The 25,691-nt window shown below is 51.5% G+C and overlaps 1 protein-coding gene across 3 annotated transcripts in view; it reads left to right on the top strand.

Moving 5' to 3' along the window:
- MTUS2 (microtubule associated scaffold protein 2) overlaps window positions 1–25,438 on the top strand; it is a 250,065-nt gene extending 224,627 nt beyond the window's left edge. For 2 of the 3 annotated variants that reach the window (XM_084760994.1, XM_084760995.1), the window contains 7 exons: window positions 4,371–4,585; window positions 11,469–11,574; window positions 14,375–14,448; window positions 17,233–17,331; window positions 19,329–19,448; window positions 21,020–21,117; window positions 22,711–25,438. In XM_084760994.1, coding sequence (XP_084617120.1) covers window positions 4,371–4,585; window positions 11,469–11,574; window positions 14,375–14,448; window positions 17,233–17,331; window positions 19,329–19,448; window positions 21,020–21,117; window positions 22,711–22,924 — 926 coding nt within the window. In that variant the 3' untranslated portion in view covers window positions 22,925–25,438. The remainder of the gene's footprint in view (window positions 1–4,370; window positions 4,586–11,468; window positions 11,575–14,374; window positions 14,449–17,232; window positions 17,332–19,328; window positions 19,449–21,019; window positions 21,118–22,710) is intronic. The other variant, XR_014775270.1, reaches the window with a different exon arrangement.
- Window positions 25,439–25,691: the final 253 nt, after the last annotated feature.

Genomic DNA, 25,691 nt, shown 5'->3' with positions numbered 1-25,691 from the left:
TGGGATTACAGGCGTGCGCCACCACAGCCAAGGCCCAGGGAGGATCTTAATGGTCCTCACTGGCTTGCTCCCTGTGGCTTTGCTCAGTTTGCTTTTTTATAAGCCCAGGCCCATCACCTGGCCCAGATGGCCCCACCCACAATAGGCTGAGCCCTCCATGTCAGTCACTAATCAAGAAAATGCCCCAAATGCCAACTGAGAGGCCCTCTTCCCAAATGGCTCCAGCTTGTGTCAAGCTGACAAAACAAAACACACACACACACACACACACAATCAAACAACACACAATTAAACCCTGGCCCCATCACCACAAGACATGACCTTCATTTGGCAATCGAAGCTTACTTCTCAGTGTCCACTCTGTCATGGTGACTGGAAGTTGGAGCCATTTGCATGTTAGCAGGAAGGCCACCTGAACAGAGGATAAGAGGACCCCGGGCATCCTGAAAAAGATGTGGCTCTCACTTACCTTTGTCCCAGACTTGCCACCCAGGAGAAAACCTGTTTTCTCAGGCAGCTCACCTTGCAAGGCTGCAGGAAGAAGTGTCCTGGCTTTGTTTAAACCCAGTGCTTGCGTTGTTCAAAGTGAGGGATCCTAGCAGCCAAAGTCCAGCCAGGGTATGGAGGGGACATTTCCATTAGGGTGAATAATACTAATATTGGTCAGGCTGTTGGTTATAAAAATTTATACACATTCAGGGCTGGGAGGTGGCTCAGCCATGAAGAACACGCACTGCTCTTGAAGGGGACCAGAGTTTGATTCCCAACACCCATTTGGTGCCTCACAACCAGCTGTAACTTCAGCTCCAGGGGTACCTGACCCCCCCACACATATATGTGATTAAAAAATAAAAATCTAAAAGTTGAATATATATTTTAAATCATATATACAAAGAATCAATTACATATAAGAACCAGTAACTTACATATACACCTCCACACAACATACATGTATGCACACATGCACACTGGGGCTGTTGTCTATTTCCCGGGTGCCCTGTTTCCTCCATGTATGTCTCTAACGTTAGTCGGTAGGAACAGTTCTATGCTGTCTGCTTTGTTCTTTGATATATCTGAAGAGGTGGGGACACGGTGCTTGGGCGGTGGTGGGATTCATGCCTCTCAGGGAAATTAGGTTTTGAAGATTTTTTAAATGCTAATTCATTTCATGTAACTAAACTAAAGACAGTAAACACACACGCTCTCGCACACATACACATGCATGTGCACGCACGCCCGCACACCCACATGCACACACACACATGCATGCACGTCATATGTCTGAGCAAGCCTCCTATCAGAGAGGACTCGCCTCAGCCCCATGGCTTATGCACTGAGCTGGACAGCCTGAAGAAGAGAAATAAAACGGACCGTGTCACCTTCAACACACCGTAGTTTACTCTCTAGCAGTTGCTCGGCCTCCTCACCATTGAGTAAAATTAGGGATGGCACACCGAGCCGTGGGGTAGCGGACTAAGTGGGTGACATGCTGCCGGAAGTGGGCCTCTGCAAACTGTGAGGCACTGGGGGTGGTGGGAGCCAGGAAGTCTGTCTTCTAGAACTCAGCGGGGTACACTCTACCTGTACCCAAATGTCCACCGAAGTTTAAAGTTCTCAGTCATTTATGGAAAGCTCTTTCTAAAAGGCATGTTCATTACGGAGACAGACATGACCTGGGTCACACGGAGCCGTTAGCTGCCCTTCCAGGGTCTGGCCACAGAAGGGCCAAGGGGAGAGCGATGTACGTTGATGCCATAGAGATGCCATTAAATGGCTGGACCCCCAAACTAAATGGACAACAGGAAGGAGCAGGTCCCATGGGGAGACACCTACAGGAGGTCGCTCCCTGCGCATGCGTGGAGTATTCCCAGAGTTCATCAGGCCCCATCTGGAGACATCTACAGGATGTCGCTCCCTGCGCATGCGTGGAGTGTTCCTAGTGTCCATCAGGCCAGCACAGTCTCTCTTTTCAGAAGCCGAAAACTAGCTTAAGTCAGTCTCATGTTTCCTCCTTTGCCTATCAGTCTTGTCTGCAGCCCTCCTCGCCCACCAGGCCATAACTCAGACACCCTGCAGTTCCTGCCTCCCGGGGCCGGTCACCGTCCAGTCACTGGCTTGTTCATCTTGACGAATATGACTACCGAGAGGCTTTACATGAATTCGGATTTTTATGTCTGTTCGTCCTTACGTATCTTTGTCTTTATTCTTCTGAAAAACAAAAATCACAGGCCCTGTTACAGCTCCGTAGGGCGTTTCTGACATGCAGCTCGCGTAAGTGGAAGCACATTTTTTTCTCTGTGTTTGAAGCGTTGACGTTTTATAGGGGAACTGTAAGGCAAAACGGCGCACGCAGGCCTGAAAAGGTGACTCTTCCAAGCTGCTCTTGCTGAGGACCTGGGTTCAGTTCCCAGCGCCCCGGTGGCAGCTCACAGCCACCTGTGACTCCGGCTCCAGGAGATCTGGCAAACCATACATCTCATTCTTAAAAAAACAAAACAAAACAAAAAACTCATAAATCTGATAAATGATGAACTCATAAATCCGTTTCTATGCAGCTGCCAGGAGTTGAAGGGAATTCTCCCCCTCTTAGAGACCCTGGCACGTGCAGCTGTCAGGAGAGTGTAGCCATATACCCAGAGAGTAGCCACAATCCCGCGTCATCTGCCCCCTCTGAGGATGTTGGTGCCCCATTAGTGGCCTTTCTGCCCCTTAGACCAGACTCCCCCGGGGCCTTTGTACGCTCAGGTGGAAGGGTGGGGGAGTCCAGCTAGGGTCAAACACCACACAAACAAATCCTCGGGGGCATTCATAGGCTGATTAATGTGCACACGACGCTGAACTTTCACCTGTCTCCCTGAACTCCCTTCTGGGACTTTCTTTTAATCGTAAAGCCCGCCCCCCCGCCGCCCCCGTGACATACTTCCGACAGCAAGGCTGCACCTCCCAAACCTCCCCAAACAGCCACCAACTGGGGACGACTGTTCCTTCTGTGGTAGCCCGCCTGCCTGCCACTGTGCCTGGACTAAGTGCGGCCCTCGTAGTGCTCCCTAAACTCCATGTCTGGTTAGCTTGTGGGTGCTGGTGCTGGACACCCGCAGAGTCAAAGGGCACTGGCCTTGCCCACCTGTAAGGAGACAGGCAGGTAAAGGGTTGGGATTCCAGATAGCGGAGGTTTAAGGGAAGGCATCCCGACGCACAGTCTCGCGTGCGATGCTGACACATCGTGGAGACTGTCCATGTTCCTGGTTCCGCTGAGGGTACCCTGCCTTGACCTCGGACTAATTAGTTACAGTTCTTGCTCCTTGCAGTTGGAGAGCAGGCGGCCCACTGACCACCTGATAGGGCTTAGAGAGCCGCAATCCTGTCTAAGTGAGACAAGAATACAAAGACCAGCTCCTTTTTTTTCTCAGAGCCAGCTTTCTCGCAGCCACCATGCGACAGGCCTCTCTGGTGGCTTCTCCTCCCTCTGTCAACATCTCAGACTCCATCTTCAGTCCCTTGTTTTATCTCACCTGTTAACATTTTCACCAAAAAGAAGAATTTAGGGGGGGAAAGTCCAGTCAGGGCAGTGTGTCCCGCGGCGGCGTTTCTCGGGTGCCATACCGCCCCCTGGTGGTCACGGGTTTATTACTTGCTAACTGAAATTTAAAGTCTTTAGAGACATGGAACTTCTACTCCAAGGAGCTCATTCTAATGCAAAGTGACCCGGCACATGAGTGAACATGCTTACTGTATTATCTGTAATACTATCTGTACCAGCAAGTCTTGCAAACAAATGTCCAACAATAAAGTGGCATAAGCTGCATCAATAGAAAAGCACCCAGCCTTGACTGGGCAATTTAAACAGCTCTGAGCACTGGGTGGCACCACTGTGTCACGGATATCCTGAGTGCGCTGGCCTTGTGGGTAAGTAGGTCAAACACACTAGGGAGGTGAGGCGTAGTGGGACAGCCAATGAGCACCTTATTCTCAAATAAGAATTGGAGAATAAAAAAAAATGGTTATGGAGAAGAGGGTTTTTATGACAATATATTGTACTAATCAAGGTTTTGAGGTGTTTGTGGTTTGAGGTACTTATTTCTCTGTTTACTTGTTTTTGACACAATAGCCCTGGATGGCCCGGAACTCGCGGCTTAGACCAGGATGGCCTCAAACTCACAGAGAGCCGCCTGCCTGTGGCTTATTTTATTTGTTTACATCTTTAATCGGATTGTGGTGCCGGGCCAAGCACTCTACCCCCCCGAGTTGCACTCCCAGGCCTGGTTCCTGTTTCAATTTTACTTTTGAAAGCTTCAGGAGGGCGCGCGTGGCGGGTCACCGCAGCATCTGCTCCCCACTGTGCTAAATTTAGCGCTCCGTGCTCCCTACAGCCTTCAACACCGCCAAGTGTGAGAAGCTGCAGAAGGAGAAGGAGGCGCTGGAGCGACGGTTCGAGGAGGAGCTAAGGAGGCTGGGCTGGCAGCAGCAGGCCGAGGTGCAGGAGCTGCAGGAGCGGCTGCAGCAGCAGTTCCAGGCGGAGAGCGCGCGCCTGCAGGCGGAGCACCAGGACCAGCTGCTGCGCATGCGCTGCCAGCACCAGGAGCAGGTGAGTGGCTGGGCGGCTCGGCCTGGGAAATGGGCTCGGGGTTAATTGAATAAGATCACTCGCCAACCTCGTTATGGCTCTCTTTGCACTCTGTGCCCGGAATGCTGTCCCTGCAGACTCCGTGGCTCGCTCTCATCCTTCCGGGTCGGGGCACGATGAGAACTTAGCCTAAGATTGCCGTTTCACATTTGCACCGCGCTGGTCATGTTCTTCGCGCTTTCTTTATGGGCAGAGGCGCTAAGCAAGCGTGTTCGCGGCCCTGGTACTGCACCAGGCGCTACTTTCAACGCTTGGTGTATACACTAACTTCTTTACTCTGCCAGAGGGCCAGTCCCATGCCCATTTTACAGGCAAGAAGACCGAGCTCCAGGGTTAATTCGGTTGCGTGAAGTGTGAGCACAAAGTCCCTCGCCTTCCTTGAGGAGTGCCTTGCTTTGACATGTGTCACCAAACCCCCTTCCTCCATTTTCTATAAAAACTCACCTTCGCCGGGTAAGTGGCAGGAACAGCGTGCCCCAGACAGGTCAGCCTACCCAGCCAGCTCTATCCATCCTGCAGGGGGAGGCTGTCTACCCAAACCGAATGAGGTTCAGGAGAACCTCACGATCTAACACAGGAGACCCTGTGCCCAGTAGAGGAGACACAGGGGAGACGGGGCGCTCGTGGACACCCGCCTTCAGGCTGAAGAGAAGGCCACACTGGGGACCAGATGGAGTCGGGCTGGAAGTTCCTACATGCCTGCCAGCTGCCATGGGCTGGTGTCTTGGAAACTGGCAGGGTGCTGTGGGGGGATGGGCTCCTGGCTGCTAGGGGGACAAAAAACTCGCAGGAAGCGCAGGCTGGTTTCCTCTGGTTCCTCTAATGAAGACGCGAGTCTGGGGTGGAATCAAATGGGAGTTTAATCTGGTTTGAATCTAATGAGAAAATACAGAGTGCGTGATGCTCCATTCAAAGCCCGCCAAAGCCCCAGGTAATTGGCCCCCAAGTGGCTGAGTTCGAAGCTTACGCTATATCCTTACTCATCTGAAAGGACAGCCTTCCACCCTCAGTGCCTGCAAGCCAGCCGACTGCAGCACAGAGTCCCGCTACAGGGAAGAGCTGTTTCCCCCGAACAACTTGGGCTGTTTGGTGAGCAAGCTGACAGCCTCCACCATGGAAGAGCCCAGAATCCCATCTCTGTGGAGGGCGCAGCAGTTAGACAGCAGTGGTCTGAGGGGCTGTATCCAACCTTCTGGGCAAATGAGAAAGATCTTCTGGCTGCAGAAGCTTGCTGAAGTAGTTATTTTTCTGTTGCTATGCTGAAACACCATTAAAAACAAACAAACAAACAGCTTATGGAAGACCGTTTATTTTGGCGGTAACAGTCTTATGGCAGAGGAGGCACAGCAGCAATTAGCAGGCAAAAAGGAAGGTGCTGGAAGCCAAGGGCTCACATCCGCAGCTGTGAACATGAAGGAGCATGGAAGTGAAGCAAAGCCATAAATGCTCAAAGCCCACCGCGTGACATAGGTCCTCACCAAATGCTACCACCAACCCGGGCTAAGCGTTCAAATATGGGAGCCTATAGGAGACATTTCTCCTTCAAACTACCAGGAGCGCACCTCTGGCTGGCAACAAAGAAAACCTTTCCCTTTGATTTTTTTTGTCACCTACAATACATTAAATAGTCTTTTGTTTCCTTTGGGGGAAACTGGTCTAAATCCACGCAAATATCTTCAGAGGAGCTGGACATCTTCTCAGACTGAGCGCTCCTACTGGTTGCTTCAATTCTGTGAGGCCCTGCCCTGCGGAGCTGGTACCATGGGAAGAGAAGCCATGGAGATGAATAACTGGCAGAGAAGGGATGCCGGAAGTAGACAGCACCCCTTCCTACCCCGGGGTGTGTGTGTGTGTGTGTGTGTGTGTGTGCGCGCGCGCGCATGTGTTTACATGCATGTGTGCGTGTGCGCGCGTGCGCAGCATTCCTTAAAATGACAAAGAGCCATGAAACCTACATTACTGAAGAGCAAGGGTCTGTTTAAACGGTAGCGCACAGGCTCCATTGATTTCTTTCCGAATATAATGGTCATTCCTTTAGCTCCATATGGCTCCTGGAGTTAGGAAGTCAATATTTCGTTCATAAAAACACGTCCCGGAGGCTGAGGTGGACATGGCCTGCCCTTACATCATCCTTACTATGAACCCATATTACTACTATGTAGTCCCTGGGCACTGAATCAAAGACATGGCCCCTCACGTACCACGCACACGCCTTCGGGGCTGCAGATGCACTGCACTATTGCCAACCGAGCCCGACTTCCCACCAGGGACGCATGGATTCTTCTGGCACTCCGTCATTGCATCTGTCCCTCTTTTCTGAAACTCCCCATAGAACTTTGTGTGAGAGACTAAATCCTACCCAGGACCAGCAGAAGATTTTTTTTTCATTTACACTCTGCTATGTAAATACCATGCTTATTTTTTACAGAGAGTACTGTGGGTTTAACTGACGTTTTTAGTGGAATAGAAAGGAAATATTTTTTTCCTTTTTTAAAGATCTCATTTGGTGTGTGTGTGTGTGTGTGTGTGTGTGTGTGTGTGTGTGTGTGTGTATTTATGTGCACTACTGTGCATGCAGATACCTGCAGAGACCAGGAGAGGGCGCCTGGTCCCCTAGAACTGAAGTTACAGACAGTTGTGAACTACTGCCTGGTGAGGGCAGACAATGAACCAAAGACTACTGCAAAAGCAGGAGATGCTCTGGCCAGCTGTGCCATCTCTCCAGCCCCTTTCATTTTAACCATTTTTCCCTCCTTGGGACTAAAAGGTTTTTAGACAATTAGGACCCTCATATTGACAGGCGCTGGGTGGTTAGATGCTGTTCTGGTCAGCCCTTCCTCTGAGGGGATTCATAGCCCTGAGCCGCGAACGATTTGAGGCTCCGTTCACTGCAATCAAGGGTGCCCGGTCCAGAGCAACATGTTGGTGCCAAGTCCATGTTATCACCGAGATGTCACTGTGGGCTCCTTGTTGGTTCCGCCCAGTGGTTTTCCTGTTGCCTGGTAGTAGAGAAATGGTTCTCAAGCCATGGGCTGCAAGCCTTTGGGCACTGAAGGACTCTTTCACAGGGCTCACATATCGATCAAACATTTACTTTACGAGTCACAGCAGTAGCAACACTACAGGTAAGAGGTAAATTTAGAAGCAAAATTAGATCATTCTGAATGGGAATCCACCCTTTGTCACGACTGTCAGAATGTCAAATGGCACATCCCCCGCCCCCCAGTGCCTCCTCCTGTGTCAAACAGCTGGTGCAGCTGCTCTGGGAAGTGGTGGGAGGGGCCGAAGAGAGTCTCAGCCCTTAAGGGCATCTCTTGCAGAGAGGACCTGAGTCGCCTTCCCGGCATCCACACCAGGCAGCTCACCGCACCTGTCACTCCAGCTCCAGGAGATCTGACACCTCCTTCTGCTTAGGACACACACACACACACACACACACACACACACACACACACACACACACACACAAAGTAGGAGCCGGGGGGGGGGGGTGGCTTGGTGGCTAAGAGCACTTGCTGCTCTTCCAGAGAACCTGGGTTCTGTTGCACCCACCCCTTACCCTCCCTTCCAACCCCTAAGCCCAGAAAGGAGAGAAAAGGGGAGAGAAAGAGGGCTAGAAGGGACAGGATGACCTAGATTTCTTTAGACTCACTTCTAGGTGGTTAGTGTCATTGGAGTTTTGGGGGTAATACCAATCTCAGCACCCAGCGGCAGCCTTCTTCCTTCTCTGACCGTCTCCTGAAAGCCTCTTCTTCTCAAAGCATCATCTTCTTCCTGTCCCTGGGCGTCTCACATTCAGTCTCTCTCAGGTTCCTCAGAATTAAACTAACTACAGCTGGCAAAGGCCACGCCGCTCCCTGAGCCAAAGGAGGCAGCTCTCAGCTGTGGATAATCTAAAAGCAGATCCATACCCCTTGCTTGGGATTAAAACAAAAGTCTGTTTATATAACATAATGGAGCTTTTAAAGAAACCAAAACATTCACTACATGGTTCAGCTCCCAGCACCCACATGATGGCTCACAACCATCTGTAACTCCAGTTCCGGGGGATCTGACGCCCTCTTCTGGCCTCCTTAGGCACTGCATGCACATGGTGCGCAGACACACATGCCAGCAAACACCTACACACATAATATAAATAAATAAGAAAGAGCAGTGGAAGAAACTCTAGTGGGTGGAGTCTAGCCAGAGGTTGTAGGCCACAGTGCATGTCTCTGAAGACCTCTTTCTTTCAGCTTCCTGTACACGGTGCGGTGAGGTACTTTCTTCCCCACAATCCCTTGCTGCCATGACATTCTGCCCAAGTACGTGGGCCAAGTGCTTGAAGACTGAACCGTCTGAAACTGTGAAGTAACTCTTCTTTCCTCTAGGTTGGTTCTGTCAGGAACTTGGCCACAGCAATAGAAAGCCTGAATGGTACAAGTTTGACATAAAACTAATCTCGGCCCTGGAGAGGTAGCTCAGGGGTTAAGAGTGCTAACTTCTCTTCCAGAGGAAGAGAACTTTCTACCTAAGCACCTACAACCACCTGCCCTGGGAGGTCTGCTGCCCTCTTATGGCCTTGATGGGTACTGCACACACACACTACCTGCGCATGCGCGCATGTGCACACATGCCTTGATTAAAGCAGGCTTCATTTATTTTAGAGAACATATCTTCCTTCTGTATAACAGAAAAAAAATCATGTAAATTACCCCAGAGAGATGAGGTTTCTGAAAAAGTGACCAAATCTTGTCAGCTATGAGCAGTGTGTCTGTCCTTCATGGGGCCACCAGAAATCTGGCGAATCTAGATACATTTATCTTGATTGTGGCTTTAAAATGTCAGATTTTGACACAATTGTAGGTCGTGAAATACACTCAGTTATTGAGTTACTTGTCAGACATCGTGGAACAACAACAACAAAACAAAACAAACTGGGTTTTGTTCTGTGTTTCCTCAAGAATTTTTGTTGTTGTTAAAACTCATTTTGGGTGTGAAGGGATATGTGCGTGTGTGTGTGTGTGTGTGTGTGTGTGTGTGTGTGTGTGTGTGTGTACACGCATGATATCCTGCTACAGAGTCTGGTGGAAGAATAAGAGATTATTGGTAAGAGTTTGGGTAAACACTGCATCGTGCGTTATGTACAGGAGAGGCCTGCCACCCTGGGGAGAGGGGACCCTGAGCAATTAATCCAGTAGGTCACACAGTTGAAGTTAAAACAAGGGTGGCAATAATTTTTTTTTAAAAACAGTAAACATATTGAAGGTAATGATGGATCAAGAAGAGTCACTTGCAGGGCTGGAGAGATGGCTTAGTGGTTAAGAGCACTGACTGTTCTTCCAGAGGACCTGGGTTCAGATCCTAGCACATGGCAGCTCACAACAGTCTGTAACTCCAAGAGCTGATACCCTCACACAGACACACATGCAGTCAAAACACCAGTGCACATAAAATAAAAATAAATAAATAAAAATTTTAAGCCACTTACAAGCATGGTTGCGAGTCAGGTGGAAGCTCCCCTCGGTCTGGCTTTGATCTGCTTTGAGGGATGTGGTTATAGCAATACAAAAATAACAAATGTGTCATCACTTCTGGGGTGTCTCACTGTTCAGGCTTCATGAGGATCAATATAGCTCTGTGCCCCCAAATCCAGTATGAGCTACACTTACGTTTTCACTCAGCCCCTCCATCAAGTATGTCGCTTGATCAGGGTCACAACCCTACGACTATGCTCGGCCTGTGCTGGAGGTGCCCAGCCACCCCCACGACCCTCAGGGCCCAAGCCAGGAATGGCTGAAGAAGCTGTGAATATTTCCACTAATGGAATTTGTTGCCACCTCCTGCCCCCTGCCCCCCTACTCCACAACCAAACCAAAGAAGCTAAACAAACAAACAAACAAAATTAGGCGATAAACACTGTAGGCACTGCGGTTTCTGGGTAGAGGAATCAGAAAGTATGGGAACGAGGCTGGGTGTGTAGCTCGTTGACATCATGGTTGCCTAGCATGTGTGGGGCCCTGGGCTCAGTCGCAGCACTGAAAAGCAAAAGTGAAACCACGGGACTTGTGATTAAAACTCCTGGAAACAGCCCATCACGCAGAGAGTGGGAATGCCTTCACAAGAGCAGCCCTGAGATGCCCAGTCAGGGGAGAGGCCCGGCAGGTGGCCATCTGAAAGGCAAGCTTAGCCTCCTTGGTGCAGGAGACATGAGCGAGCCTGCTGGCCTCACCTAGGGACTGGAGGGCGGGTCTAACAAGTCACTTGCAGGTGGCATCTTGGAAGCTATTGCTATTGCTGTATGTGGTTGAGAGAGCAGGACCACTTGGGTCAGATAGAGCTAGTGCCCCCTGCTCGTCTCTGCCACTTACTAGCTGTTGGGCAGAACATGTTAAACTTAAGCCTCGGTTTCCTCATCTGCAAAATGGGCATAGAAACGCCTGGCTCGTAAGGGTAGTGGGTTGGCTCTGAGAGCTCAGGGCAGAGAAGTTACCACTCCCCCGATGCTGAGAACAGGCGTGGAGGACTTTTTTTTTTTCCTGCCCCATCACTCACTGCCTCTCACGGGGAAGGACTAGCCTAAGGCTCTAGAGAAGTGGCTGGGGCAGTCCTTAGTAATGGATCTCTCTCTCTCTCTCTCTCTCTCTCTCTCTCTCTCTCTCTCTCTCTCTCTCTCTCTCAATTTGGACTTGCTATTGGCACTGGCTTGGGAGTGTCTGTCACCCCAGCAGAGCGGCTTATCTTGGACAGAGCCACTGACTTTCTTTCCTCACTGAGTTGCTCTTGTTTTTCAAGTGACAAGGACCTTCCTGATGGCCACCCCAGCTCTCCAGATAACTAGTGCCTTTGCCTGCCTTTCCTTCAGGTGGAAGACATCACTGCCAGCCACGAGGCCGCCCTGCTGGAGATGGAAAACAACCACACAGTTGCCATCACCATCCTGCAGGATGACCACGACCACAAAGTCCAAGGTACCCACCAGCCTGTGTGCAGCAGGCCAAAGCGGGCAAGCCAAACCCCTCTGGCAGCAGAACAAAAGATCTCCCCTCCTCCCCCCACGTGCCCCCCCACTTCCGTCTTTTCTGTCCTTTTGTCTTTCTGTTGCCTCCTTTGTGTTCATTCCTATGAGAAGAAGAAATAGAAAGCAAGGCGTGGCTGGGGAGGCTTGGCAAGTGTTCAGTAGGCCCCAGGTTCTAGCCCCGGCCCCATGTGGAAAACCTCATGAATCCAGGCAGCTGTTTTCTCTCCTCCAAAGGAGTTTTCTGGACCTTGAGTCAATTTCTGGAGACTCTTACCAGCCTTGATTCCACACACAATGAGGACAAGGTGTTTTTGTAGAGCTTTTTGGGTGACAGAGTCAAGGTAGAGTCAGACTTGGGGACCATCCTGCTAGTGCCACAGACAACTTGGGCCTTTTCTTGCAAATGGTTTGACAAGGTTACGTGGCTTTGCAATGCCTTTAAGGCCACAGCAGCATCGCTGGAGCTCTCACTCCTTGTCCACAATCATCACCGAGCAAATTTAAGTCTACGTGCTTTTATTTGGTGGGTTGGTTTTGGTTTAGGGTTTTGTTGGGGTTTGTTGTTGTTGTTGTTTTCCTTTGGTTTTTCAAGACAGAGTTTCTCTGTGTAGCCCTGGCTGTCCTGGAACTCTCTCTCTCTGTAGACCAAGCTGGCCTCCTACGCCACCACCGCCCAGCAAGTCTACGGGTTCTTGCTGTCCCCCTTTGGGTTTAATTGTGGCTTGTAATCCTCTGATGGGTTTATGTGTCAGAGGCTTGCTCCCCATTGTGACAGGATGAGAAACAATGCAGCCTTTGGGAGGTAGGGCCCAGCAAGAGGTCCTCAGGTCATTGGGATGCACCCTCAAACGGGACGGGGAGACCAGTGTCTCTGGCTTCCCGTGTGTGATGTCCTTGCTTTCTTGCACACACTCTGTGCTAGCCAACCTTTCTTCCCTGTAAGAATGTACCTGAAACCATTTGCGAACTGTCTCTGGCGTTCTGATCTGTGATTGGTTGGCTCTGCTGCTACAGGTTATGGGAAGGCATCATAGAAAGAACAGGTCCTGGGGCCAAGCCACTTAACAGGCCAAAGAGAACAGAGAGAGAGGCAGAATAGGCAGACCTCCCATGAGACACTGCTTCTTTCTGTAAAAAATATTTATGTATTTATTTATTATGTATATGAGTATGCTGTCTTCATATACACCAGAAGACGGCATTGGTTCATAATACAGATGGTTGGGAGCCACCATGTAGGTTCTGGGAATTGAACCTCTGGAAGAGCAGCTCTTAACCACTGAGCCATCTCTCCAGCCCGAGACACCACCGCCTCTTACTGGTGCCACCACCATTGCCCTTTCACAGACGGACCTTGGGCAGGAGACATACAAACTCCAGCTGTAGTATAGACAGGGCCTTCACTCCAGCAAGCTGGCTACTGAACCACTTCTAAAACTATGGGCCAAAACAACCTTATTTCATTATAAAATTAGGCTGCCTCACCGGCTATGTTACAGCAACAGAACAGAATAACAAAAATGTCTGTGCATGTTGTAGCAATGCTACCAAGTCCAACTAAGATGTCCCTTTGTGGAAGAAGCAAGTTCTTAAAAAAAAATAGATTTATTTTTATTTGTGTGTGTGTGTGTGTGTGTGTGCATGCCCACATGGTAATTGTCGCACATGTGTATGTGCGAGCCCACATGGTAATTGTCGGTATCCAGAACTCTCTCGTTCGTTCTGAGAACAGGATCCAGGCTGATTAAGGAGCCCGTTCACTCTTCTAGTCATACCACAGAAACAAATGGGTGGCCTGGCCAGGAGGACAGGAGCTTCATCCATCTTGAGGGAAACAATGCATTTGCTCAACAAACACCCAACTTGTAAGCTATTGTTGGGATATAAGGATTTTCACGCGGCACAGTGATCCCAAAGCCCCTGAGAAATGGCACAACAATCAGCCTTTCCTTCTGGCCTGATGGTTGTTCAAGCAAACCCTGGGCGTCCCTGGTCCCCAGGTGTGGCTCAGAGGCCGCCAGGATGTCTTTGTTGACACCACGGGAACTCAGCATCAAGCATGGTTGGCAGGATGTCTTCTCCAGTCCCCCCCTCCTCAAAAAAGCTCCTTCCTCAGCTCCAGGAGCATGATTTGCAGCAGGGAGGGCAAATCCAGGGAATGGAAGAAAATCGACTGATTCGCCTTTATGGAAGGTGGGGCATTCGGCTGATGCTTTTGGCCAAGATTGTGCCGAATACGGAAGAGCGCACACGTGCAGCAGAGCGCATGCGTGTGGTTTCCCTCCCTCTTTCTCCCCCCTCCCGCCCACTCTCTCTTTCTCCTCCACACTTCTTTCTTTCTCTCAAAAATCAAAATCTGTCTGGGCATGGTGGCGCACGCCTTTAATTCCAGCAACTCGGGAGGCAGAGGCGGATGGATCGCTGTGAGTTCGAGGCCAGCCTGGTCTACAAAGCCAGTCCAGGACAGCCAAAGGCTGCACAGAGAAACCCTGTCTCGGGAAAAAAAAAATCACAATCTGGTCAGAGGAAATCTTGAATCTGCAGTAGCTGGCTATCAATTGTGTACCGGAAGTCACGTGTCCTTCTCTACCTAGCCATCATTTGTGTACCGGAAGTCACATGTCCTCCTCTACCTAGCCATCATTTGTGTACCGGAAGTCACATGTCCTCCTCTACCCAAACAACCTTGTTTTATGCTTTTCAAAAGAAAGACGCACTTACCGATCCGGTATTGTCTTTATTCCTCCCAGAACTGATGTCTACCCATGAATTTGAGAAGAAGGAGTTGGAAGAAAACTTTGAAAAACTGCGGCTGTCATTACAGGTTAGCGTTTCCTTTATTTCTTTAGTCGGGGCACTTGCGAACAGTTATCTGACGCCTGCTGTGTACTTAAAGATGGAGACACCCACGATGACGTATTCCCCGTCCATGTCGGCTCTCTCTTCACAGAGCTAGGGGGGAAATACAACAGCTCCAAGAAGGCACTTGTGTCTCATGCGAACACTAAGGAAGTTAGTGGGGCATTCGCTCTGTCGGAGATTGGGGGGGGGGGGTGCGGGGTGGGAAAAGAACGTTCTATACAAGAAGGAGGCTGTGAAAGCTGGAATCGGTAGACTAGACCCTGGGAGGGTTTGTTTGCTTGCTTGCTTTGTTTTTTGAGACAGGGTTTCCCTGTGTAGCCCTGGCTTTCCTGGAACTCTCTCTCTCTCTCTGTAGACCAGCCTGGTCTCGAACTCTCAGAGATCCTCCAGCGTCTGCCTCTGGAGGGCTGGGATTAAAGGTGTGTGTCACCACCACCAGGCTCACCCTGGGAGTTTTACGAGGGACTTAGGCTATTACCTGGAGGTGGACGAGCTGAAAAACCACCCTTTCTGCCTCTCGCTGTCGCCTGGGGAAGATGTTGGTCTCAGATGCCAGCCGAGCTGCCTGGCTTCCCCCTGGTCTTCAAGGGCACCGGGTGGGGTCTTCCAAGCATCTCCTTCCTGCCTTCTAGAGACCCAACAGCTGCCTTTGAAGAACCAGAAATAGCTGCAGTGCTCGAGGGAGCTGCCTGGGAAGCCACGGAAACGGGACAGCCCAGCCAGGGTCCCAGCTGGGGTGATCCTGACTAGAGAAGGTGGCTCTTTAAATGTCATAGTCGCCCATGTCTGGAAATTGGCAAGACTGTTGTTGCCATGACTGTAACATGTGTGCAGAAACCCTGCTTCTTTGATGGCATCTCTGTCATCTCTGTGGGACCTTGCCCCACAAGGAAAGAATCCAGGGTCGCAGTGAGAACACTGCAGAAAATGTGGACACCGGGGACTAGCATGTCACCGAGTCATCCCTGCTCCAGCAGCCGACGGCCATAAGATCCCGTATGCTCTACGTCTCCACTGGGCAGACACCTTTTGAGCTGGGTGTTGTGTGGAAGGGTGGAGTCACTGGAGACAACTTCCTAGTGTCACTAGGCAGCTAGAGAAATTGTGAGTTTGGGCAGTTAGAGGTTCGAATCCCCACTCTACCGGCTCTCGCTAGCTTTGAGATTGGGAGGGAATGATGCAACCACTGCCAACCTCAGGTTTTTACCTATAAAATGGGGATACCAGTAGCTTTCTCAAGGAAAGCGGGGTGGGAGTGGGGCTCAGTTAACACTGGCAAGGAGGAGAAACAGCTGCTACAAGCAGCTCCATGCAGCGCGTGCTTATTATTAGCGTGCCATTTGTTGAGAGCCCTCTGAGAGCCCAGGCTGGGTTACGCATGGTAGAAAGTAGCCAATGTGGGTCGATGGTCATCTGATCCTGTCTTAACTGCTGTAGAGACCTTTCACTCCCGAGGGTCTGTTCTGAGGAGTGAACAAGGCAGAAAGATGTCAGCTGGGTAGTGAGTGTTTAGGCTTTTGTGTTGTTTTGGTCTTTATTGGTGGGAGAGAGGCTCACAAGGGATGTTTCCTGAGGTAACTCCTGAGAAGTGTGGTGTCGGGTTTGGGCAGTACCAGGTATATTATAGTCTGTTCTGGAAGGTGAGGGCAGTGGTGACGTAGCCTAGTGCTTCCCCAGAGGAGCCACTCCAAACGGATATTAACACTCGTTAGCTCACGTGAGCACCAACTCCCATAGACATCTGCATTGTCTCCAAGTGCCAGCAATAGCATTTAATGTCAATATGGAGGCTTTTGTTTCTTAAAATAAAGAGGAGATCAGGAAAGGAACCTGCCCAGGGGAGCGTGAAAACCGACCCTCGCTGCCACAGTGGCTGAAGGAAGCAGCCTGGTGGCCTGGAACACAGGGTGGGGCTGTTGTGCAAGGTCGCCTTGTTTGTGAGTCCCAGCTGCTGATTACAGGCTAAGGCTGCATCTCTTGCCAGAAGAGTCCAGGAGAGCTCCTGGCCCCGTGGACTCCTCCGTAAGCGTTGTGTAGAGGAAGAACATTCTTTAGTCATGGATAGCTCAAAGGCCCTGGCAAGCACGCTCCCTGTGCTGTGGCTGAGGTTGGGTGACAGCCTCCTTCGTCGGAGCCTGGTGAGGGCACAGGCGTCTCTTCCTTCCTTCCTTCCTTCCTTCCTTCCTTCCTTCCTTCCTTCAGCACATACAGACCGCTGCCCCGAGGAGGGACTGCGAGTATTAAAATGGACAGGAATGGGTGGCTCCCCTTCATAGAGCAGTCCAGCCCTGCGGTCAGAAGAATCTGTCCCGGGGAAGGGCGGGAGGGAGGGGGAGGCGTCCGCGGTGAACCTGGAAGGAGCGGCCAGCCCTTTCTCCTAGCATCCTAGTTTGCTTGTCTGTTGCTATGGTAAAACACTGACCCAAAGCAACTTGGTTGGGGAGGAGAGTAGGGAAGCCAAGGCGGGAACCTGGAGGTAGGACCATCGGCGCGGGGGTGGGGGAGGGCGGGGGAGGGGCCCAGGGGGGCGTTGTGGCTCCGCCCACAGTGGGCTGGGCCCGCCCACATTACTCATTAACGGAGCAAACACCACATGGATAATCAAATGGAGGCAGTTCCTCCGTTGAAATTACTTCTCCCAGCTTGTGTCAGGTTGGTGAAAACTGGCCTGAGTATCCCCAGCTGCCCAGCCCACAGCGTCTGTCCCTGAGGCCCCTGGGCAAACATCTCCTGTTGTCACTTGCAGGACCAAGTGGACACGCTGACTTTCCAGAGCCAATCTCTGCGGGACAGAGCCCAGCGCTTTGAGGAAGCTCTAAGGAAAACCACGGAGGAGCAGCTGGAGGTAGTCATGGCTGCTGCCTGGGCCACCCAGTGCGTGGGGACATGAGCTGGCTTCCTCTGCAATTTTGCCCAAGGACAAGTGCAAACCCCCTACCCACCTCATGCTCCCCTCCCTGCCACCCCCCCCCCAACTGCTGCCGCCGCCGCCACCGCTACAGGGGGCGCTGTCTCCACCATGTCTGGAATGTGTGTACAGTACCTGTCAACCTCTCTCCCCAAGACAGACCTTAACCATGGGTCTCTCCAGCAACCCGCCATTTCTGCCAACACAGACAGCCCTCAGCAACCCCTCAGGCAGGGTCCCTGGGGTGCCCATGATGTAAATTCCTCTCCAGTTAGAGACAGTCTGCACACCCTGCTTCCACAGCTGTGCTTTAGGCCGGCACAGGTCAGGGCCAACTAAGATGTGAGTTATAAGGTTCAGTGTAATTTTTTTTTCCAGGAATAGCTAGAAACCCTCCTACCTCTGGAGCAGTGTTGGAGGGAGGTAAAAGTTGAGGGTGGGCGTCTTCCGTTGACACGTTATACTGTCTTTACCCCATGGTGATGAGGATGGAACCCAGGCCTTCACGCATACTAGGCTGCTGCTCTACCACTGAGGCACAGCCGTAGCCCTGCCCGCCTCTCAGTTTGAGACAGACTCTTGTGAAATTGCCTAGGTCGGTTTTGAACTTTCCACCGACCCCCCCACCCCCACCCCCACCTCTTTCTCTTGAGTGGCCAGTGTTCCAAGCCTAAACTGCCATAAGCGGTCTTGGATATTTTTCAGTGTTGCCTCTCTGAAATTCAAAATCAAATCGACGTCCCACTTTTTTACTGCTTGTGCCCACCAGCCCTGCTTTCTAACTTGTCATTCTCCTAGATGACCTTTTAGAAAATAGGGAGCTGCCGGGCGTGGTGGTGCATGCCTTTAATCCCAGCATTCAGGAGGCAGAGGCAGGCGGATCGCTGTGAGTTCGAGGCCAGCCTGGTCTACAAAGTGAGTCTAGGACAGCCAGGGCTACACAGAGAGACCCTGTTTCAAAAAACCAAAAAACCAAAAAAATAAAAAATAAAAAAATAGGGAGCTGATGGGGCTGGAGAGATGGCTCAGTGGTTAAGAGCACCTCCTGCTTTAACACAGGACTCAGGTTCAATTCCCAGCACCCACATGGCCGCTTACAACCCCAGTTCCAGGGGACCCAACACACAGACATACATACAGGCAAAGCACCAATGTACACAAACAAAATAAATTTAAATAAATTATAAAAAGAGTTCCTTTAAAAAAAATAGGAAGCAGTATCTTTAAAACAGCGAGCACGCTGAATTTTCTTTAATGTTTATTGTTGTTAGGGTTCCATACATGTTTCATACACGTATGCCATGTTCTCATCATTCCAGGCCACACTCTTCCCCTCAATCCCGCCATGCCCCTCTCTCAACCTCGTTACCTCTTCTTTGACTATTATTGTGACGTGTGGACAGACAGGCAGACAGATAGAACCCGCAGAGTCCGCCTAGTGTTGGTCATACGTGCATCAGGGCTCACCTCTTGGGTGGTCACATGTGCATGCCTTCATCAGGGCTCACCGCTTGGGACCGGATAACCAATCAGAGGGGCTCGTCCCTGGGGACGACTCCTCCCTCCCTTAGTAACCATGGATTGCCCACAGCGCTTCATCTAGGGGTGGAGCCTTGTGAGCCGGCCCCACCCACATTGCTTTTTAAACCGCTTAGCTTATCCCCCTCTGCATGCATGAGTTTATGAAGACAACTCACGGCCCAGGTGGGATATGTAAGACCCCAGGAGCCCCAGGAATCAACTCCTCTGGGAGAAATGTTCAGAGCCTGGGTTACCTCAGGAAGTCCCGTTTAGAGGCGCTGGCTCCGTGGCCGCACTTGGGGGAAAGCACGGGCGACAGCACCGCACTGAGCCAGCCGCTTCCTGCGGAGCTTTGGGGCACAGTGCCTTGGGCCGGGAACCTGGCTCAGAGCGCATACCCCCTGCCCTTGTAGATTGCCCTGGCTCCGTATCAGCACCTGGAGGAAGACATGCAGAGCCTGAAGCAGGTGTTGGAGTTGAAGAACCAGCAAATCCACCTGCAGGAGAAGAAGATAATCGAGCTGGAGAAGCTGGTGAGTTGCTCTGCGGGCTCCATTGAGTAGCCGCGCAGGCGCGAATCTCAGCGAGGTACACCCCTCCCTGCCTGTGGCTCACGCCGAGCCTGGAAGCCCTTCTCACAAAGCTAGGACTTCTGACAAGGAGTCCCGGTGGCCACTTTCTGTCACCTCGCCAGTCTTTGCCCTGTCTTTCCATCACTGAGGCGGCAGCACTGGCTTGGGCAAAGCTCTGCCCTTCCACTCCGACAACTCACTGGGCAACTGGCGCTGCCGTAAGTACAAGAGAGAAACCTCGGAAGGGGACGGTTGTACCCAGGCAGTGAGTGGTTGAGCCCACAAGGCAACCCTGGTGGAGTGGCCCCCAAATCCTCATGTGACAGAAGGAGCAGAGAGCTCGGTCATGGGGTGTCCACCTTCATGAGCCTCCAAAGACCTCAAGTCCTGGTACTGCACCTGGGGAGGAGGGGTTCAACAAAGCTCTTCTGGAGGAACAGGAGCATCCGGCTCATAACAAGGGCTTTGTACCTCAGTCCTCGGCTGGGTTCCTGGGAACTAGCCTAGGGAAACAGAGCAGTGTTTTGCCCCCTCCAAGAGGCCTGAGGCCCAGATAAGGGTTACTGTTCCTGAAAAACACCAACCTCTGCAAGAGTCCATCTTCAATCGGAAATTGGCCCAAAGCCATGAACAGTTGATTAATTTTTCTTTATTATTATTTAAAGTTTTTAAAAATTTTTGTATTTGTGTGCATGTCTGTATGTGGGTATGTGCATGTGAGTGTAGTGCCTAGTGCTGCCAGAAGAGGGCACTAGATCTTCCTGGAGCTGGAGTTACTGGTGGTCATGAGCTGCTGGGAACCAAATTCAGGTCCACAAGATTTGTACACGTTTTTTGATAGCTGAGCATTTTTCCAGCCCCCTTTGCTATTCATTTTAAAATAATTGTTTGCTACTATAAAGAAAGGCTAGAGAATGTGAACATTACAGGAAATTATGAGATAAGATAAACAAAAATAAGAAAATTAAAATATCATATCCCTTCTACTATTAATAATTCTCAGAGGTATTGTCTTGATATCTCTCTCTCTCTCTCTCTCTCTCTCTCTCTCTCTCTCTCTCTCTCTCTCTCTCTCTCTCTCACACACACACACACACACACACCTTGTACAATGTTCTATAGCCACTTTCAATGAACAGGTCTTCTCCCCCTCCCCCAGATAGGGTCTTGCTCTAGCCCATGCTGGTCTGAAACTTGTGATCCCCGTTTTCCACCACCAGAGTGCTGAGGTTACAGATGTGTCACACCTTCAGCTTGGAAGAGTTAATTACTGGACATCTCGTCTCCATTTGTCTCATGGGGGTGGGGGAGGGGCAGCTTGCTGCTGATCAGCAGGGGAGGGTTCTCCAGTCTTGTCCCTTTATTAGGTGGGGGGCGTGGCTTGCTGCTGGCTGGAGGGGGTGGGGATGGGGGTTGAGGTGGTGGCCCTCCAGTCCAGTCCCTTTCCTAGGTGGGGGGCGTGGCTTGCTGCTGGCCGCCGGGGGTGGGGTGGGAGTGGGGGTGGTGGCCCTCCAGTCCAGTCCCTTTCCTAGGTGGAGAAGAACATCATCCTGGAAGAAAAGATCCAGGTGCTCCAGCAGCAGAACGAAGACCTCAAAGCCAGGATTGACCAGAACACAGTTGTCACCAGGTGAGTGACCCAGATCCTCAAGACAGGGCCTTCTCAAAATGGCTTCCCTTGAACATCTGCACGGCCCAGGATCCAGCCCGAACAATCCCCTGCCGCCTCTCAAGCGATCAGAAAAAAAGCTGGTTCTTGGCTGTGACCCCTTAGTGCACGCCCTGGCTCTCCTTCACTTCCTGTCCCCTTCCCTGGGAGAAGTGACTGCAGACCACAGACACGGGGAGCAGGGGCGCCCCACAGCAGGACGATTTCCTCCTGGAAATTAGGGGCGCATCAGTGGTGTGTCCCCAGGCTAAAAAAAATAAAAAAATAAAAAAAGACGTGGCTAGGTAACGCCAAAGTTCTGGAAGCTCAGCTTGTCCCTACAGGTCTTCCCTTGGGAGCCTTGTTTCTAAGGAGGGATCAGGAGCCACTCGCGACCCCAGCGCAGAGTGGGGTGAAGGCAGAGCGTGGGCTCCCATGGCCAGCTGCGCGTTATTCCTCCGTTCAGCAAGCCTAAGTCACCCTAGTGAGAGTCCACTGGACCAGTCTCCTCAGTGCAGCTATGATGTGCCATGGCGTGTGTACACACAGAAGCTCCTGTGTGTCACATGCACACGCATGCTCACACTTGTGCATATACTGACACGCTAGCATGCTTGTACACTTACATACTACTTGTTCACATGCCCACATGTACTCTGCCACCTTCCTCAGACAGCAAGTGCAGGCGCTGGCTCAGAGTACCTTTTCTGGACTTTAGCCCATCCGGTTGTAAAACGTATTTGTACTTATTCCTTGAAGTTTGGCTATCACTCTTTAAAATACAAAATGGGATAGACAGGTGATTCGGTGATTAAGAGCACTGGCTGCTGCTCTTCCAGAGGATCCAAGTTTGATTCACTGTACCAACAGGACAGTTCACGACTATTTGTAACTCTAGTTCATGGGCATCCAGCGCCCTCTTCTGGCTTTCATAGGCACTGCATGCAAACGGCTCTCAGACCCGCATGAAGGCAAAACATGTATACAAAGTAAAAAAAATTATTAAAAACACAAGCAAAGCCAGCAACTTAAGCACTATGACATCACACACACACACACACACACACACACACACACACACACACACACACACGATTGGCTCCCCCCACCCCCTTTTATCAGCGAACAGTGAGCAATCATCTATTTTCCAAATGCCGCGCTGAATGCCAGCCAAGAATACAACTGAGCCGTACCCTGCCCTCTAGGGCTTGTGGTCCAGCAGACAGACAGGTAGACAGACCCGCTCTACAGCAGGGCTCATGACTTCACTCACTCACAGAGGCATGTACCCAGGGCAGGAGGTAATGAGAAGATATCCCCGGCTGATTGGCAGCCATAGCCACAGGCAGTCTCCGTCTCTATAAGCAGCCTCTATGGGCCTCTAGCAGCACGCCTGCCCGAACTGCCTGCCACCTCCCTCCCGTGCACCCCAGCCGCTAGCCTTTGCTCTGTGCACACCTCCCGTAACCCTGGGAGACCCGTGAGCCGTGCGTGGTTGCCCCTCCTCTGCCCCTCAGCCTGGGTGTCATTAGCAGGCCTTCTGCATAACCGTAACCGTCTTTCTCCTCCATGCAGACAACTGTCTGAGGAAAATGCTAATCTCCAGGAATACGTGGAGAAAGAGACCCAGGAAAAGAAGAGGCTGAGCCGAACCAATGAAGAACTGCTTTGGAAGCTCCAAACTGGGGACCCAACCAGCCCCATTAAACTCTCCCCCACATCCCCGGTGTACAGAGGCTGCTCCTCTGGGCCGTCCTCTCCAGCCAGAGTCAGCACCACGCCTAGATGACATCACCCTGCCACCCACAGGAGCTCGGGCTTCTGTCCGACTGAGGGAGTGCTGGCGGCCACCCCGGGCGTGCGCATGCGCAGTAGCTGCATACATGCATTCTAGGCAGCGTGCTCTCTGACCCTTGTTGTGAGACCTTCCTGGTATTGGCGCTTAGGAAGGTGTAAGCTGCAGAGTCTGGTGTCCAAAAACGTTTTAGTGTAGTTAGAGGCAAGAGAAAAACTCCAATTGTTCTTGAGCGATAAGCTTTCACAGCAGAATTTCCGGTCAGTCACAAACAGCTCCTTTTGAATACATGAAAACCCTCCTTTCACTGCTCCGCGTGTATATTCAGATATGTGGGTATACACCCGTGGCGATTCTGACTTGCATTTTTTTATAACACAATGCGCTGACATATTTTAGTAACGGTCAGCAGTTTTTCTAACTTGTGCCTAAGAGTTACTGGGAAATGAAGGTGCATTTCTATCTAGTTTCCTGGAAATATTTGTACCCAAAATAGAGACGGGAAAAAAAAAACAAAAAACAAAAAACAAAAAACAAAACAGCATGTCTGTCTGCCACCAAGTGGTACCCTGCTTAACCTGAACACCAGCGAGTTGTAGATGGTAACAAGCCTTTGGAGCAGTTATCTTCTCAATGGGGTGGGGCCGCTGTTACCCTGTTGCAGTACTTCATTATGACGTCTCCCATCATGAGGAGATGAAATGTAGCGGGGGAAGGGGGGGGGACGGAGGGGTCACGTGGTTTGGCCGATGTTTTCCTCTTACTGATTCATTAGTCTTGAAAATACTGGTTTTGCTCACCCACCCCGCCGCCCGCCGCCCCCCTCCCCGCCCCCCGCCCCGCCGCGCGCCCTTAAATGGCATCTCGGGATCCAGCCTCAAGCTATTGAGGACTTTTGCAGCGAGGGCGAGCACGAACTTGGAGACGGTCCAGCACGCATGGCCCATCCCTCCTGAAGGAGCAGTGCTGACCAGGGGCCACGCTCGGCCAAGCGCAGGATGAGGACGGGTCCTCCTATCATTGCCTTTCATGGGCAACGCCCCCATTTTCAGTTTGGTTCTGTGACTCTCAAACCCCATCACCATACATCAGCGTGGCTCAGGGGTTCTAGTCAGGGCTTCCAGAAACCAACCTTGCTGTCTGGTGGCGGGGAGGGGGGAAGCCAGTTCTAAAGGTGCTAGAGTGTGTCCTTTCTGCAGGAGGGTCACCAGGGCTGCACCTGGCCTCGGTCCCATCTCAGCCCCTAGAAGGCTTTCCCAAACAAGGGAGCCCAGTGAAGCAAGCCGGTCAGTGGCCAGCAGCTGCTGGACTGGCCGTTGTCTCTAAGACGGTAGAAATAGAACACAAAACGTATCCATGTAGTGCTGCGGATAGAAGCATGCCCCACAGAAGAGACGTAGCTTTAACAGTCAATTACAGCGGTGGCTATGATACCTTTGTTTCCTGTATGTGACAAAGACCCTTCACTTGCTAGGTAGGGGCCTGCCTCTGGCCGTGGCCAAGATGAGAAGAGCCGTGTGGCCAAGAAGAAAAGTCTGGGGACACACATGGCTGACACAGAGGCAAGTGTGGTCTCCATCCCTCCCGTGGCTCCAAATTGGTGCATGTGACTGTAGCCGGCCTCCTGTGGGGGGGTCTTGCCCGTTCTGGAGACATGCGCAGTAGGCACACAGAGAAGTAGCAGGTCTTTTTCTTTGGCTCTGCATGATACTGGGATGCTGAGTTGGGCTTTCCATAGCAGTAGCTCATGCCACGTCAATTTAGCACGCACACACACACACACACACACACACACATTCTTTCAGCAGGCACAACCCACACATACAGGTCTGGTTGGCTGCTTAGCTCTCTATAAGTTAGCCTCCTCCGCAGCTGTACCTGCTGATGCAGGGACGGACTCAGCAATACAGAGTTCAATGTGATTATAGAGTGTGGTACAGTAGGTTAGGCTGTCGTGGTGAAAGTGGTAGCGATCTTAGATCTATGGACCCCCATTAGGTGGACTAGAGCTTTGCCCTAATCAGCCTCGACCTTGGGCACTTGGATGAATTTCCCCCGTGGCCCTGGCTCCCTTTCTCCATCACAGACACCCACCACGTATGGTGCCCCCACTTGAATTGAGTTCCGAGATCCAGGTGGCCAGAGCTGCGGAGCCTCTTCCACGGCCCTTCTGCCTCCGGGCAGCGATGGTCCTGACCTCTCAGCCTGGAACTCAGCGTCTGTCCACCTCCCCAGGCAGGGACACCAAGTCTTGCCCTCCCACCGCAGGCAGACCTGCCAAACAACGCTTGGTTCTCCATGGAATCAGGAAGTCCTGCTGGCTTGCTTCCACTCACTCGCCGTGGGTTGGGACTACCTGCTGGTGACGTCAGGGTGGGTTTGGGGCTTGAGGTCTGGTTCTCTGGGATTAGTTGGAGGGGGCACAGTGGTCTTTTTTCTGCCCCTCCAGTAACTGTGTTCCATGTGTGTGTTGAACTCTAAAGCTTATTAAAAAACGAACCTGAGGGACTTCTCATGCTGTCCGTGTGATGCGTGTAACTCGTGACACGGCAGACAAGGAAGCAAAGGTATTGTATACCGTTTCCTGTGTGTGGCAGGGCAGCTTGTGACCAAGAGAAGCCCAGACTCCTCTGCTCCCAGACTCAGCAAAGCCCAAAGCCACACATCCACTCTTCCCCCCTTTGCCTGCCAACAGCCCACCGACTGGGAACCAAGCATTCAATTATATGATCATGCGTGCCTGCTCTAACCCAGACCACCA

Source organism: Acomys minous (genome assembly GCF_964271855.1).
Source record: "Acomys minous genome assembly, chromosome: 16".
Taxonomy (NCBI): Eukaryota; Metazoa; Chordata; class Mammalia; order Rodentia; family Muridae; genus Acomys; species Acomys minous.
The sequence above is the reverse complement of the archived record's forward strand: the minus strand, read 5'-3'. Positions and strand labels throughout refer to the sequence as shown.